The 18,191-nt window shown below is 40.1% G+C and overlaps 2 protein-coding genes across 2 annotated transcripts in view; both read right to left on the bottom strand.

Annotated features, from left to right (window-relative positions):
• gnai3 (guanine nucleotide binding protein (G protein), alpha inhibiting activity polypeptide 3) overlaps positions 1–13,551 on the bottom strand; it is a 66,939-nt gene extending 53,388 nt beyond the window's left edge. The window contains exons 1-2 of the mRNA XM_062998977.1: positions 13,469–13,551; positions 13,203–13,270 (exon numbers count right to left, since the gene is read on the bottom strand). The gene's annotated coding sequence lies outside the window, so the exon portion shown is untranslated. The remainder of the gene's footprint in view (positions 1–13,202; positions 13,271–13,468) is intronic.
• On the bottom strand, positions 3,778–5,151 carry gpr61 (G protein-coupled receptor 61). Its single transcript, XM_062998375.1, has one exon. The coding sequence runs from the start codon at positions 5,149–5,151 to the stop codon at positions 3,778–3,780; it is 1,374 nt and encodes a 457-aa protein (XP_062854445.1).
• Positions 13,552–18,191: the final 4,640 nt, after the last annotated feature.

The raw sequence follows: 18,191 nt of genomic DNA, 5'->3' as shown, positions 1-18,191 counted from the left end.
AGCCACCGTGCCGCCCTAATGCCAAGGTAGTGGGTTTGATTCCCATATGTGCCACTTTCCACTTAACAATAACAATGTGTTATTTAAGGACAGTGGTAGTCTGACTTACTTTTTTTTTTTTTTTAATATTTTGTTTATGCATTTTATTTTAGCACATCCAATTGCCCAATTGCTTAACGCTTCCACTAAACCAATGCGATCCCCGCTCTGATTGAGAACAAAGCTAACCCACGCCCCCTTTGACACGTGGCCAGCAGTCGTATGCATTTTGTCACCTACACTTTTACGAGTGCAATGCGGATCAGCACTGTGTACGGAGAGACACACCCTGACAGCACTCTTTTTCCGATTCTGTGCAGGCGCCATCAATCAGCCAGCAGAGGTCGTAATTACATTAGTTATGAGAGAGTCTCTATCCGGCTATATCCCACCCCTATCTGAACAACAGGCCAATCATTGTTCATGTGGCTGCTCAGCCCAGCCGGCAGGTATTCGAGATCTCAGCTCTGGTGTTCAGCGTCTGTTTTACCGTTAAGCCACCTGAGCGGCCTTGCTTTCTTTTTATAAGCTAATGTACTTTATATTTTCTTTTAGTTTTTCATGTTCTTAATGTTTTATTCTTTATGTAAAACACTTTATTTCTCTGGTTTAAATTGTATGTTCTTTTAATTGTAACTATATTTGCAAAAAGCCTTTCTGAGGTTCAGGAATTAGGAATGTTTTAATGCTTTTCCTTTTTCACTTTGAATTGCCACTGTATATGAAAGGTGCTATACAAATAAACTTGCCTTGCCTAGTGGGTAGAGCTTTAGGCTATCAATCGAAAGTCTGAGAGTTGAAATCCTGGCTCTGCCATGCAGCCACTGTTGGGCCCTTACGCAAGACCCTTAACCCTCTCAGCTCCAGGTGTGCCGTACAATGGCTGACCCTGCGCAAAAAGAACTTTGTTGTACTGTACACATGTATGTATATATACGTACACCAATAACATTAACATTAAAATCACCTACTTGTTTCTACACTCACTGTCCATTTTATCAGCTCCACTAACCGTATAGAAGCACTTTGTAGTTCTACAATTACTGACTGTAGTCCCTCTGTTTCTCTGCATGCTTTGTTAGCCCCCTTTCCTGCTGTTCTTCAGTGGTCAGGACCACCACAGGACCACTACAGAGTAGGTATTACTTGTGTGTTGGATCATTCTCAGCATTGCAGTGACACTGACATGGTGGTGGTGTGTTAGTGTGTGTTGTGCTGGTATGAGTGGATCAGACACAGCAGCGCTGATGGAGTTTTTAAACAACTCACTGTCCCTGCTGGACTGAGAATAGTCCACCAACCAAAAATATCCAGCCAACAGCGCCCCATGGGCAGCATCCTGTGACCACTGATGAAGGTCTAGAAGATGACCAACTCAAACTGTGCGGCAAGAGATGAGCGATCGTCTCTGACTTTACACCTACAAGGTGGACCAACTAGGTAGGAGTGTCTAATAGAGTGGACAGTGAGTGGACACGGTATTTAAAAACTCCAGCAGCACTGCTGTGTCTGATACACTCATACCAGCACAACACACACTAACACACCACCACCATGTCAGTGTCACTGCAGTGCTGAGAATGATCATGACCATTGAATGAGAATGGTCCTGACCATTGAAGAACAGCAGGAAAGGGGGCTAACAAAGCATGCAGAGAAACAAATGGACTACAGTCAGTAATTGTAGAACTACAAAGTGCTTCTATATGGTAAGTGGAGCTGATAAAATATAGTGAGTGTAAAAACAAGGAGGTGGTTTTATTGTTATGGCTGATCAGTGTATGACAAATTAATGCATTATTTTTCTTCTTCTTTTCCCTCTTCTTCTATTTAAAACGTATTTTGTTTCATTTGTAAACCTGCATTATAATGTAACAGACACGGATGCATCAGGTTACAAGGAACCTTTAATATTCATGTACAGTTGCAATAAGTGTGTCAACCTTTCTAAATTACCAGGATTTCAGAGTTCATTACAAAATGTAGTCTGATACAAATCCAAGTCATAAAAATAAACAAATGCGTGTACTTTTCATGTCTTTACCAAATGCATTGATAATTTACCTACACTTAAACACACTGGGAAAAGGAAAATGTACAGCAACTGTATCTGAGGAGAATTGACCATGTCGGTGGCACTGCAGAGACTCGAAACCAGGGCTGTGTCCAAAATCACATACTTAAACAGTACATACTAGAGTCGAGGCAGTATGCACTGTTCGGCCGGTAAAGCAGTACACTCTTTCAGTATGCAAGTGTGCAGTATGCAATCAACCTCATACGAACTACATCTGCCATCTTATCAACGTCACGTAATGCATGACGTCTCAAAGGCACAGTTAAAACTATTTTTAAATTAATTTTGTCTTTGTCCACAAAGCTACTCATAACGTTATTCAGGGTTGTACTTAATCATAACATTTTTAATGTTTGTCTTACTCTGCTTTTCGTCATCTTTCTTCTTCGCTACGAACGCCTTTGCAGCTCCAGTTGAATTATGGGATAGATTATCGGACTGAAAGTGTGCATCGTTTGCATACTCAAAAATGGCTGCCCAGGCAGTAGGTCATCCTGGTACTTTGCGCATACTGTTTAATGTATACTACGTATTCGGACACACTAATCGCTCTCGCATACTGCTTTCACGTACTGTTTTGTATGGAAGTAAGCGATTTCGAATGCAGCCCAGGTCTCAGCCCTGGTGCGCGAACCAAAACGACCTTGTATTTGTCAATCAAAATCAAGTGAAGGTCTACAAATCTAGTGGTTACTACTATTCCTAGGAGTGGTGGCTCTATAAGGATCACTGTTAGTGTTGATTACACAGAAGAAGGATGGATTCAAACTCTATTAAGAAAGTCAGAAGCAGCATATCATCCCAAGCTTACTGGAGTTTAGATAATGCAATAAGAATGATCTAAAACAAACACAAATATGTGTAATTAATAACAGAATGGTTTAAATAAGTGAATTTGGGTTTTTGAAAGGCCGTGTTAAGAGTCCAAAACTAAAATTTAACATTACATAAGGATGGCTATTCATGCATGAAATCCCAAAATAGTCAGAAATTCCTGTTTGCCATTGTTCAAATCTAAAGTATTTAGAGCTACTAGAATGTTTAGACCTTGAATTAAGTACAGAATTTAGAGACACACACTTTTCAGCCAGGACTGTAAATGAATAATCAATGTGTTCAATAAAGACATGACAAGTCTATGTTACGTTATGTCTCAGATAAAGGTTCGACCACAGGGTTTGCAAATATCCAGGTAATTTCCTGCACATATGTAGCACTTGTTTCATTTGTAAACCTGTATCAAAATGTAACATAAAAGTATACATAATTTAACACGCCACATTTGGTAGTCATGTAGTTCAGCTTACAGCACTGATCACCACAGTTAAAACAGTATTTTTAAAAATCCCAACAACACTCCTGCACCTGATACACTTATACCTGAACCACTAATGATTCCTGTACCATTCATATAAGATTTTCATTTTTGGTGGATCATTAAATATTTAAAAAACTAGGTGTAGAGGTGAGATTAGTCCCACTGACGTTTATCAGATGATCTCTTCAAGAGAAACAAAAAACTTTCCATTAAATGAAATTCTAAAAAACAAACAAACAAACATCAGCTTCATCACCAATACAAAGATTTAGGCAAGTATAAAAGACACAACAAATCATTGTAACAATAAACCAATATACCAATCTTTTTATATCTTTAAATATTAACCCTGCAGCTCAGGCATAGTCTTGATACAGTTGTTTGTTATATTAAGATCATTCAGCTGTTGCTGATCAATAAACTCTGACGTCTCTTCCATGATCTGGCCTGGGATATGAAAGTCAACTGAAGGCCTGAACTGATCTGACAGAGCATCATCCTCATCCTTTTGCAGGACTGAAATGCTTTGTGAGTTCCTGGGTCCCATGTTGCAACCAGTGCCTTGAAGGAATTGCAGGAAGTTCTCCTCGATGGAAGCCTCCCTGCTGGGCAACTGCTCGTCGTCGTGTGGCCGTCCCCACTTGAAGACGCACGCCACGTTTTTTGCCAGTTCCTCACGGATTTGTCGGTTCAGGCAGCCATAGAAAATAGGATTGGAGGTAAAGCAGAAGTAGCCAATCCAGGTGACTACATCTTCTACTTGAGCCAGTGAGGCAGGAGAGGATGAAACAATGGCTGAGTAGAGGTGGAAAGAAAAGTAAGGGAGCCAGCAGCCCAGGAATTGACCCCCAACAGCCACCAGTACAACTGCAGCCTTGCCACCGCCGAACGTCCTCTGTGGCGTGTTGCGAGTTGTTCTGAGGCTCGCTGCTGTGCTGGATCGACTGCTTAAAGAGTCCGAACGTGGCCGTGGTGTTTCCACCCACGTTGGCACGGGACCCGGTTGCATAGCCGCTACCCTGGCTACCTTAAACATATTACAGTACACCACCAGGATGACAAAAACCGGACAGAGGAAGTATATGAGTGCAAAGAGAACCATGAACCCCAAGCGCTGGGGACCCCTGTTGATCGAATGTAAAGAGCAGCATCTTGGTTCTAGGACCAGATTTGAAAGTGTCTCATCCTCCTTTTGTGTCCAACCCATCAAAGGAAGAACAGCCATAAATGTTGCTTTGATCCATATGCCAATCAAAACAGTAACTACAAGGCCAATGGTCATTTTAACCTCATACCGCATGGGATGCACGATGTAGTAGTACCTCTCCACGTTAATCGCCGAGATGGTGAGGATGGCTGCACTGATGAGGCCAACACTCAAGCACAGATATGCCTGGCACATGGTTTCGTTAAAGAAGGCCTGCTCCGTCAGCATTCCCAGAGGCATCAGGACTAGTGCAGCTAACAGGTCCACCAGACACAGGTGGAAGACAAAGATAAACTTGTGCAATCGTGGTACCCTAGCAATGACCGCCATTATGGCCAAGTTGCCCACCACCGCCAGGATGTCCATCAGGACCATGGTGCAAAGTGCCAGCATGTGGAACAGAGTTCCATCCTTGGACACAGTCACTCCTGAGCCATTAGCCTGGCCACTGGTAAACTGCTGCTTGCTTGTGAGGTTCCACAGAGCGTGGAGGGAGGCAGCAGGATCCATGGAAGGATGGGATAAGGATGGTGGTCAGAAATTACCTTCATGGGCTTTTCACCCATCCTCTTTTACCTGAGACAAGCCCAATTACAGGGCTTAACGAAGTATGTACACTAAATATACAGGCACAAAGACAGAGCTTAAGCTTGAGATTTAGATCAGTTCAACAGTGCCATTGATTAGTTTTCGTACACCTGGTCACCTCATTTCCAAACATCCTTTTGGGTCTGTCTCCATGCTGGCAAACACTCCATCCTTCCCACGGCCTGGAATCCTGTGCCTGCATAATAATAAAAAAAATTAATGTCCGGTTTCATACATGTTCACGCACTACTTGACCACTATTATGTCAACATTAAAAAAATAATATTCATTTATTCATTAATTGTGCACGGCCACATGGGTCCTGGGATCTATGTTTGATCATCACCACTACTGTTCACGAGACATCTTTACTTGTACTCATTGTCTGTTTGAGATTCCTTTGAGTATTTAAGTTTCCTCCTACAATCTATTTACATTTACATTGTTTAGCAGATGCTTTTATCCAAAGCGACTTACAGTACTATGACAGTATACACGGATCAGCCATAACATTAAAACCACCTCCTTGTTTCTACACACATTGTCCATTTCATCAGCTCCACTTACCATATAGGAGCACTTTGTAGTTCTACGATTACTGACTGTAGTCCATCTGTTTCTCTGCATGCTTTGTTAGCCCTCTTTCATGCTGTTCTTCAATTGTCAGGACTCTCCCAGAACCACTACAGAGTAGGTATTATTTAGGTGATGGATCATTCTCAGCACTGCAGTGACACTGACATGGTGGTGGTGTGTTAGTGTGTGTTGTGCTGTATGAGTGGATAAGACACAGCAGCGCTGATGGAGTTTTTTTAACACCTCACTGTCACTGCTGGACTGAGAATAGTCCACAAACCAAAAAAATATCCAACCAACAGCTCCCCTGTGGGCAGCATCCTGTGACCACTGATGAAGGTCTAGAAAATGACCAACTCAAACAGCAGCAATAGATGAGCGATCGTCTCTGACTTTACATCTACAAGGTGGGCCAACTAGGTAGGAGTGTCCAATAGTGTGGACAGTGAGTGGACACGGTATTTAAAAACTCCAGCAGCGCTGCTGTGTCTGATCCACTCATACTAGCACAACACACACTAACACACCACCACCATGTCTGTGTCACTGCAGTGATGAGAATCATCCACCACCTAAATAATACCTGCTCTGTGGTGGTCCTGTGGGGGTCCTGACCATTGAAGAACAGGGTGAAAGCAGGCTAAAAAAGCATGCAGAGAAACAGATGGACTACAGTCAGTAATTGTAAAACTACAAAGTTCCTCTATATAGTGGAGCTGATAAAATGGACAGTGAGTGTAGAAACAAGGAGGTGGTTTTTATGTTATGGCTGATCGGTGTATGTATAAAGGTGTGTGTGTGTGTGTGTCAAAATTACATTCATTAGGTCATGCACTAATGTTGAGAGAGAAGGACATGTATTATTTAAGACATGTCTTTGATTCTAATTTTATATACATAACTTTTATTTATATATTTTTTCAGTACAAAGTTAAAAGACATTATATGTGTAAATTTGAAGTGGATTTAAGCACAGTAAGTATACAGCGCTAATGTAAGGTAAGTGTACCTATAAAATGGCCAATCCGTCTAGATTCAAGGTGTAAATTAGAAGTGTATGTAATAAGAAAAAAAGAAAAAATCACATAGATCTTCAGATCTTTAAATGCCTATTTTTAAGATACACATACAGTGATCAGACATAACATTATGACCACCTTCCTAATATTGTGTTGGTCCCCGTTTTGCTGCCAAAACAGCCCTGCAACTGTGATGCACTGTGTATTCTGACACCTTTCCATCAGAACAAGCATTAACTTCTTTAGCAATCTGAGCTACAGTAGCTCGTCTGTTGCCTTCGCTCCCCTCGTGCATCAGTGAGCCTTGGCCGCCCATGACCCTGTCGCCGGTTTACCACTGTTCCTTCCTTGGACCACTTTTGATAGATACTGACCACTGCAGACCAGGAACACCCCACAAGAGCTGCAGTTTTGGACATGCTCTGACTCAGTCATCTAGCCATCACACTTTGGTCCTCATCAAACTGGCTCAAATCCTCACGCTCGCCCATTTTTCCTGCTTCTAGCACATCAACTTTGAGGATAAAATGTTCACCTGCTGCCTAATATATCCCACCCACTAACAGGTGCCGTGATGAAGGGATAATCAGTGTTATTCACTTCACCTGTCAGTGGTCATAATGTTATGCCTAGTCGGTGTACAAACAGCACAGATTATAAAGCTGACATCAATAGACCTAAAATACCTGGAACTCGAAGGAACATTTTGCAGCAAAGTGGAACAGTTAAGGTGAGCACTCCTTAAGAAAACCGGAACAATCACAAACTGACGCCGCAGCTCTACCCTGTCAGCCTTTCTTGACCCACTTTGGGTTTGAAAAGATGGGGACTACCCTATTCCATTGCCATTTACCGCACAACATCTTGCTCAGAACGGTTTACAATACAATACCCTCAGAGCACAGATTCCTTTAAAAAAACGGATTCAAATAAATCACTGACTTTCAATTCATCGCTCGGTCTGTAGGAGGTTTTAAGGAGAACAACGAGTATCTTGCAAATGAAAAAACTCAAGTGACCTCGTTTACTGTCTTTCGCTTGAGGCTTGTGATTCCGCAGCATCATGAAGCGGTAAACCAGTCGCACCAGGGGCCTCGGGAAAGCAAGATGAGTCACGAGAATTTTTACATAATTGTTAAAAAACCTGATGCCTTGTTTTATTAAGCCTGGCTTTGGAGCACTGCAAAAAATTACAAACATTTAATCTGAAATTTAAAGAAAAGAAATATGACATGGGTGTATATATATATATATATATACTGTATATATATACAGTAAATATATACTGTATATATTAATGTAATGACTGATCGGTATAAATATATATATATATATATATATATATATATATATATATATACAGCCATAACATTAAAACCACCTCCTTGTTTCTACACTCACTGTCTATTTTATCAGCTCCACTTACCATATAGGAGCACTTTGTAGTTCTACAAACTACTGACTGTAGTCCATCTGTTTCTCTGCATACCTTTTTGGTGGTGGTGTGTTAGTATGTGTTGTGCTGGTATGAGTGGATCAGACACAGCAGCGCTGCTGGAGTTTTTAAATACCGTGTCCACTCACTGTCCACTCTATTAGACACTCCTACCTAGTTGGTCCACCTTGTAGATGTAAAGTCAGAGATGATTGCTCATCTATTGCTGCTGTTTGAGTTGGTCATCTTCGAGACCTTCATCAGTGGTCCCGGGACGCTGTCCACGGGGCACTGTTGGCTGGATATTTTTGGTTGGTGGACTAATCTCAGTCCAGCACTGACAGTGAGGTGTTTAATAACTCCAGCAGCGCTGCTGTGTCTTATCCACTCATACCAGCACAACACACACTAACACACCACCACCATGTCAGTGTCACTGCAGTGTTGAGAGTGATCCACCACCTAAATAATACCTGCTCTGTAGTGGTCCTGGGAGAGTCTTGACCATTAAAGAACAGCAGGAAATGGGGCTTACAAAGAATGCAGAGAAACAAATGGACTACAGTCAGTAATTGTAGAACTACAAAGTGCTTCTATCCGGTAAGTGAAGCCGATAAAATGGTCAGCGAGTGTAGAAACAAGGAGGTGGTTTTAATGTTATGGCTCATCGGTATATATATATATATATATATTACAGTCAGAGATATCTGGATGAGTATTCATAATTATATATATATTAAGTTTGGCCACGGTCACAAATAGTCCAAAGCCTAACCAAGAGTCACAGTGTTCAAAGCAGGAACGTACCCTGAACAAAACAGCACACACCCATTAACACACACAGGCATTTTTTAAAAACCAGTCCACCTATTGGCATACTTATTAAGCTGCAGGACAAAAACACCAAATAGTAACCACAGCTCAGGCTCAAAATCTAGATCATAGAGCTGTGTGGCACCAACACCATGTACATTGTGAATAGAAACCAATATGGATTGCAGAAATAAATCTGTTATGAATGTGGGAAAGACATGCCAACACACACAGTGACCAGAGATATGGATCGAACTTAAGAATCCAGGGCAGTTGTAGCTCAGTGGTTAAGGTAATGGACTAGTAATTAGTGATTTGCCGGTTCAAATCCCACCAATGCCCTTAATCCTCAATTGCTTGAATCGAATTGTAGTCACTTAAAAAGTATCTGCTAAATGCTAGCAAATGTAAATATTAAGGTAGTGATAGCTCAGTGGTTAGGGTACTGGACCAGTAATCAGAAGGTTGCTGGTTCAAGCCCCACCAAGGCCAAGTTGCCACTGTTGGGCCCCTGAGCAAGGCCCTTAACCTTGTGTTCAGTCATAATTGTAAGTCGCTTTGGATAAAGGTGTCTGCTAAATGCCGTAAATGTAGAGAACCCAAAACCTTGGAGCTGTGTGGCACCAACATTACCAGCTAATATTTGGACAGGGCACATGCACATTCGCTGATTCATTCCATCTTTGACGCAATTAAGATCAGCTAAATGTTTTAAGAAGTTGGAAGAGGAAATGTAAGTAACTAGAGGAAACATATGCAGACAATGGGAGAACATGCCAAACTCCCCAGACAATGACTAAAGTCCCAACTCCACACCACTTGCTGTGCCACTGTGCTGCTTACGTTTGCTTTTAATTTCCATTGAACAATTTGATTAGATAATTATCCAAAATTGGGATGCCAAGTTGGTCCCGCACAGCTTTAGTGGTCCAGGTTCAATCCCTGCCTCTGGTTACTGTCTGTTTGAAGTTTGGCATGTTTTCTTAGTGATCTCTATGTGCTGTTTCCTTTCACATCTTAAAAACATGTAGAAGGTGGATTGGCTGCTCTAAATTGCCCCTAGGTGTTAGTAAGTGATTGGGTGAGTGAGTGTATTTCTGCCAGATGGTACTGGACCCACCACAACCATAACTAAGATGCGGTTAACTGAATGCATAAATTGATCCAGAATTGGGGAGGCACTGTGGACACACAGTGTAACACACACACAACTTTGGCATGTTCCCTCTTTGCATGTAGGTTTCATCTTCTCACCATTAAACATGCCTGTAGGTGGGCTGGCGGCTGTAAACTAGGTATTAATGTGAATGTGTAAGTGAGAGGATAGTGCCCTGTGATGGATTTTTTCCAGAAAGAGCAACATGGGTCCTGAGCAATCAGGTTGAGTCCTTACCGCTGTTCACTGTATGTGATTAGTTGTACATGCTTTCTCCATGTCTGCATGGATTACCATAAGGTCCTCTAGTTTCCCCCACCTCCCAAACCATGCAGAAGGTAGATTGGCTTCTCTGAGTGAGTGAGAGAATTACTGTGTGTTGCCCTGTTATAGGCAGATGTCATGCACAGGGTGTATTCCTACCCTGTATCCAGTATTTTTGGGTAGCTGAACCTGACCCTAAATGGGATTAAGCACTTAGGGATTGAATAAATTTGCTTGCACACATAAATATGCTGCATCCCAACAAAGCTCGCATTATTTTGGACCTCTGACTGTACAAGAGAAAAGAACACCCGTCTGCCAAATGTGAAAGGAATAAAATGCACATGACTCAGTCGTAACTGCAATGAAAACCGTCCATTTTTTAAACAATTTCTTTAGCCCATTCTTCATCCTTACTCTAGCCTAAGGAGAAGGCACATGTACTGGTTTACAAGATAGTACAGATTCTGCCTTGTGTGGGGCTGTGTCTTACTTGTTTGAGTTTTGAACAACCTTAACCCTCTTTTCAAATAAAAAGTTGCATTATGAGTTTTCAAAATGTGCATGGCGTAGCTGAAGAGGTCAAACTAACTGTTTTCTTAGTATCCGGACTACAGTTTTGTATTTATATTTGAAACATTCAGCAGACACCTTTATCCTAGGTGACCTACAGTCTTAACTGAATACAATTCAAGCAACAGTGAGAACCTGGCAGCAGTGGGGATTAAACCAGGGACCTTTGGATTACTAGTCCAGTCTATTAACCACTGGGCTACTGTTGCCTAACATGCATAACAATTATGTAATCCTAAAATTGAAATTTTTTCATTGTCTGTTTTTTCCACTGCTTTAACCTATTCAGGGTCGCGGTAGGTACAATTCACTGGGCGAAAGGTAGAAAACACCCTGGACAGGTCGCCAGTCCATCACAGGGCAAACACACACACATACGTAAATGTATTTTTATTAAAGGACCTTTCAAATGTCAATTACCTAAAACATATTGTTTGTGTTTAGAGCACTTATGCTAAAGATGCACATGTTGGAAATTAGTTTTTAAAAGATATATAGTTGTATAGTTGAGTTTTATTAATGGCTTTTCTGTTATTTTTAGGGTGGGGGGTTAAGTGGCATACTGGCGTATGTGGTGACTTCAACATGCCCAGGCGCTTTATAGATACTTTAGACCATGTCTGATGGGAGTCACCTCTGTGCCATGTAATAGCAATGATTACTGTCTGGTTAAGGCACCAGCATGAGCGGCAGAAGAATACAGAGAGCATAGCGTGCCCCTCCATATGTGTTATAACTCTATGTAGGAATCCACTTCTGGTCGGTAAAAAAGCTGCTGACGACTGCACATGGGATACGTTCTAGCTTGTTACACTCTTTGGCCAATGTAGGTGTTGCACATGCACCTGAGGTCTTGAGTGCAACGAAAACTGTGTATGTTAATCTTACATTCATTTCAGATGTAGCTACACTATCATTTTTGAGAGGTGGAAACCAAAGTTCTCAAAAAGAAACCCACATGGACATCGAGAGAACAGGCCAATACAATTTAATTAGACAAAAATCACCAGTTTTCCACATAAATAAACTTGTAAAGTTCTACTTTTAACCCAAAATATTTACTTACTTAATATATTTATATTGGGCAGCAAGTGAACCTATGCAATATAATTTGCATAGGTTACTTGCACAAAAAGTATATAACACACAATAATACTGTAACATTAAATATGTATGTATAGTTGCACATTTGTCAGATGTAGCCAAAATATCATATGTAAATATAAAGTAAAGATGTTCTAAGCTAAAACTAAAGGAGTTCTGTCTAAAGAAGCTTCTTAGAACAAGCTGAAATTGAAAATTTAGTTGAAGACAGTCGTTCACCTTCATTGTAAGTATGTTTCGTACTCCGGTTGTACGAATACATTAAATATTCAGACTTGTCCAAACTTTGTAGATGCAGTAATAAGAAATAATAAACGCACACAAGCTATGTTGTTGCATATAGGCTTAATACAGGTTAGAACCAAGTGTTATACCGTATTATCGACTGTAAACGTATTGTTGAAAAATTCTGTAGCAGTTCCATCTGGAGAAGCTTTCTCAAACAGATTAAAAACACTGTTGACAGGCAATTGTTGACTTACACTATATGTACGTTTTGCAAAGGGGGTTTCATGTTTGCATATAAATATAGATACATTTAGAAAAGTCTTTAGCAGTATTACAGAATGCACGGGGAAGTATTGTAGAACCATTCTGGAGAAGTTCTATCTGAATGTGCCTTCTAGAAAAGATGGAAAAACGAACACCGGGTTCCTAAAACTGATCTATAATAGAAATCTATGAGGAATTGTCGACTTCCATTATAAGTGAGTTTCATTAAATGATTTTCTGTTTTTTTCTTAGTATACAAAATGTGAACAGTCACATTTAGTTTAAAAAATCTAGAAACATAGGCTATTTGTAGCATTTAGCCTAAATAAAGCTAGAACCCAGTGTGTTTGCACATAAATATACTTCATCTTAAGCAATAATAAGCAATGCATGTTAAAGTGTAGTAAAAAAAACACTGACCAAGCTCTGTCCGAAAGAGCTTTCTAGAACAGGTGAGTGTAGATGAGGGCAGATGAGGCCTCTGCTGCTGTGGATGGTGGGATCAGAGCTGATGAAAGAGTAGAGAGGAGTGGGAACATACCTCAGCCTCCAGAAGCTTGCTATGGTTTATGGCTCCAAGAGGGAGGATCTCCTTCCAGGCTGCCAATGCTGGTGTCGCACAACCCCAGAGGTAGAGAGAGAATGAGAGTGAATAAGGGATAGACAGAGGCAACCGACTCCTCTCCTCACCTGGTCCTTTCATCTCTAGACCCCCACCACCACCCGCCCACATGCGCGCGCGCGCACACACACACGAACACACACACACACACACACACATACACATCTACACAGAGACACCCTCACCCTCGCATTCCGCTGATCCTTCCCTGCTAAGCTGTGCTCCGGCGGTCCAGGTGGTCAGGATGCTGAAGCTGGAGGAGGATGGAGGAACGAATAAAATGCTCTCTCCTTAGAAGCCTGCATCTAGCACACGCACACACACTCAGATGCATTCCCTGTCACACACACATTCACGCATAAACATGTGCTCAGGCTCACACACACACACACACACACACACATACACGCACACACACATAGGGTGACTGCAGAACAGCGTGGAGTGGAGAGAGGAATGCAGGCAGGAAGGAGGAAGACACTCCTCTCATGGTCCTAGTGTCCCTCACCGCACCGACAAGTGTTAGCATAAAGTAGTGCGATAACGTAACCTCTCAGGCTTGACTTTACAGCATTAAACTTATAATGCTTAAAGTAAAACTACATTTTTATTTGTTAATACCACATTTATTGTTATTAACCAATGTATTCTGGCCACAGCCGCCAGGAGAAAACATTGGGCGTAAGGCAGAAACTCTCCCTGGACAGGGTGTCAGTCAATCACAGCCAAGCTAACACATTTTGTACATTTTTGAGAGGTGGAAACCAAAGTTATCAAATGAAATCCACACGTACAAATGAAGAGAACATACAAAAGTCCTCACAGATAATGACTGGAAGCAAGGAATGAACCCTGGTCCTCAGGGACCATATTACCATGCAGAACCCACACTTCCAGCTGCACCTCTTTATCATGGCTTTTCACATTTGGTACTACTTCATTTTAATTATTAAAAAAGTTATTCAACATGGATAATCAAAGTAAGAAAGTAAAACACTTGATTACTCAAGGGTCTGGCTCACGGGAAAACACTGGGTGCAAGGCAATAACAAAACTATGGACAGATCATCACTCCCATTTATTTTGCATTATTGATGTTATTTAATTGTCTGATGCTGTTGTTTCATTATTTCAGTGTAAGGATCATGGTTTTTGGGTTTTGGAGTACATTTTATGGCCCAAAGTTACAACGTTACAGCAAAAATAACCAATTTCCAACATAAATAACAGTCATGTGTCCTTGTAATCTCATATCAACACATTTCAATGCATTTTCCTTTCACCACTTTTCTGAGATGTGTATTTGCTGTAGCTACTCCAGTGTTTCCTCACTGTTGTCTGTTAATGCCATGCAATCTGTCAAGGATGGGTAGGCTCTTAATCTACTGAAATTTCAACCAGGAAATGAGGTTACTAAAAGTGAATACTACTTTTTGGGTTCACCATTGATCAATGTATTATGGTATTATCATTTCAAATTTTATGCGGAAATCAGGGGATGAGAGAATGAATCTTTTACATAACACACTATTATAACACATTTATTTTGGGGTGGCGCAGTGGCACAATGAGTAGCCTCACAGACATGCAGTCAGGCCAGTTGGAGATACTAGAAATTGTCATGTGTGTGTAAGTGTGTGTATGTGTGTTTGTCCTGTGATGGACTGAAAACCTGTCTGGGGTGTTTCCTACCCTTCATCCAGACCCACCGCAACCCTGAGATAAATCGGTGGTAAAACAGTCATTGATGATAAACGATGATTTTGCTGTAGCGTATCCTTTCCTGCTATGTATAGTCTTACTAAAGTCTTAATAAAAATTTTACTGCACAGCAATAAACCTAAAAATCACTGCAACACTATTTTATTTATTTGTTTTGTGAAGATGTTACTGAATAATGAAGGAATGAAAGTTCTAGGGAAGAAGCGGATTTGATCTACTTTCCACAGCCTTGTTTAGGTTAATTCATCTGCATTGTCCATCTGTTATAAATACTGTTACAATAATTACAAGGAAAATTTGAAATTTAGGCACATTCTTTACATAATAAACTTTTCATTTAAATTGTTATGCTGATTATATGATTGAGAATGAAAACCGTGCAAAATTATGGTATAATTATGCTATAATTAATTTATCACCACAGGTATTTCTTGCTGCTTGGTTAAAAACACTATTATATCAAGATTTTAGATTATGAGATTAGATTTGTGTCTACATACATTTGCCCATATAGTGTATATTCTCGACCCATCAGACTGTCATATTTTCATACCCACGATATACTAAAAATATTCTTAGACAAAAAACAGTTGCAGAAATTGTTGAAGTCCCAAGTCTGCCCTAACATAGAATTTTAAGGGAACTTTAGCTGTGAGTAACATTGTTGGTAATGTGATTGCCCTGTGTTTTGTGTATGGACGTTACTGTATAGTACCTTTCTTACATGTGTAATTGAAAGTATATTAATACCAGCTTATAGGTGCTGAAATCATAAGTTGATAGTAATGTGATAGTGTTGTTGTAGAATGATTTACTGTGATGTGGAAAGATAATGCAGACAAAATAATACTGTAAGGTAATGCTATAATATGATATTAAAGAGTAATAGTGTTGTAATAGTGTTGTAACTTTATTGAACACCACTATTCGCCAATAACACACATTCTGGACATTCTGGACTAAACACTGGACCTATTATTTATTATTTATCATTGCACTGTTTGGATTACACACTGGACTGTTGTGTTGTTATTTATCATTGCACATTTGTCATTGCACAAGTTGCACTTGCACTTTAACATCACCTTGGACTTCACACTGGACTGTCGTAATTATATATCATTGCACCTGCACTTTACACAACTGTCATACATATATATGTATAGTTATAGTTATATTTTCACCATCCTTATATAGTTATAGTTACAGCTGTATAGTTATTATTTACACATCCTTTATCCTAGTACTGTTATTACTAATATATACCTAACTAATCTTATTATTATTACTGTTATTATTATAATACATATTCATTTTACTAATATGCTTATTGTTATTATTGCTATTATGTATATAGTAATATGTACATAGATATAATTTCATATATGTAACTAGCTATAGTTATAACTCTATATTCATATTAATCATAGGTATATGTTACTAATATTCTCTATTTTTTTGCACAATGCTACTATTTGCACTTCTGGTAGATGCTAACTACATTTCGTTGCCTTGTATCTGTACTAAGCACTGACAATAAAGTTGAATCTATCTATCTATCTATCTATCTAAAGTGGAAGTAATAATGCAAAATGATATTGTGGAGTGATGTTACAGAATGATGGTGTGGAGTGATGTTACAGAATGGTGGTGTGGAGTGATGTTACAGAATGGTGGTGTGGAGTGATGTTACAGAATGGTGGTGTGGAGTGATGTTACAGAATGATGGTGTGTACTGATGTTACAGAATGATGGTGTGTATTGATGTTACAGAATGATTGTGTGGAGTGATGTTACAGAATGATTGTGTGAACTGATGTTACAGAATGATGGTGTGGAGTGATGTTACAGAATGATGGTGTGGAGTGATGTTACAGAATGATTGTGTGGAGTGATGTTACAGATTTATGGTGTGGAGTGAAATTGCAGAGTGATGTTGTGGAGTGATGTTACAGAATGGTGGTGTGGAGTGATGTTACAGAATGATGGTGTGGAGTGATGTTACAGAAAGATGGTGTGGAGTGATGTTACAGAATGGTGGTGTGGAGTGATGTTACAGAATGATTGTGTGTACTGATGTTACAGAATGATGGTGTGGAGTGATGTTACAGAATGGTGGTGTGGAGTGATGTTACAGAATAATGGTGTGTACTGACATAACAGAATAATGGTGTGTACTGATGTTACAGAATGATGGTGTGTACTGATGTTACAGAATGATTGTGTGGAGTGATGTTACAGAATGATGGTTTGGAGTGATGTTACAGAATGGTGGTGTGGAGTGATGTTACAGAATTATTGTGTGCACTGATGTTACAGAATGGTGGTGTGGAATGATGTTACAGAATGGTGTTGTGGAGTGATGTTACAGAATAATGGTGTGTACTGATGTTACAGAATAATGGTGTGTACTGATGTTACAGAATGATGGTGTGTACTGATGTTACAGAATTATTGTGTGGAGTGATATTACAGAATGATGGTGTGGAGGGATGTTACAGAATGGTGGTGTGGAGTGATGTTACAGAATGATTGTGTGCACTAATGTTACAAAATGATGGTGTGGAGTGATGTTACAGAATGGTGGTGTGGAGTGATGTTACAGAATAATGGTGTGTACTGATGTTACAGAATAATGGTGTGGAGTGATGTTACAGAATGATGGTGGGGAGTGATTTTACAGAATGGTGGTGTGGAGTGATGTTACAGAATGATTGTGTGTACTGATGTTACAGAATGGTGGTGTGGAGTGATGTTACAGAATGATGGTGTGGAGTGATGTTACAGAATGATGGTGTGGAGTAATGTTACAGAATAATGGTGTGTACTGATGTTACAGAATAATGGTGTGTACTGATGTTACAGAATGATAGTGTGTACTGATGTTACAGAATGATTGTGTGGAGTGATGTTACAGAATGATGGTGTGGAGTGATGTTACAGAATGGTGGTGTGGAGTGATGTTACAGAATGGTGGTGTGGAGTGATGTTACAGAATGATTGTGTGTACTGATGTTACAGAATGGTGGTGTGGAGTGATGTTACAGAATGATTGTGTGTACTGATGTTACAGAATGATGGTGTGGAGTGATGTTACAGAATGGTGGTGTGGAGTGATGTTAGAGAATAATGGTGTGTACTGATGTTACAGAATAATGGTGTGTACTGATGTTAAATAATGATGGT

This window comes from Trichomycterus rosablanca, chromosome 7 (assembly GCF_030014385.1).
Source record: "Trichomycterus rosablanca isolate fTriRos1 chromosome 7, fTriRos1.hap1, whole genome shotgun sequence".
Classification (NCBI taxonomy): Eukaryota; Metazoa; Chordata; class Actinopteri; order Siluriformes; family Trichomycteridae; genus Trichomycterus; species Trichomycterus rosablanca.
This window is presented reverse-complemented; position numbering and strand designations above follow the sequence as displayed.

Coding starts and splice junctions, on each gene's coding strand:
- gpr61 (XM_062998375.1), bottom strand. CDS start 5,151: ATGGATCCTGCTGCCTCCCTCCACGCTCTGTGGAACCTCACAAGCAAG.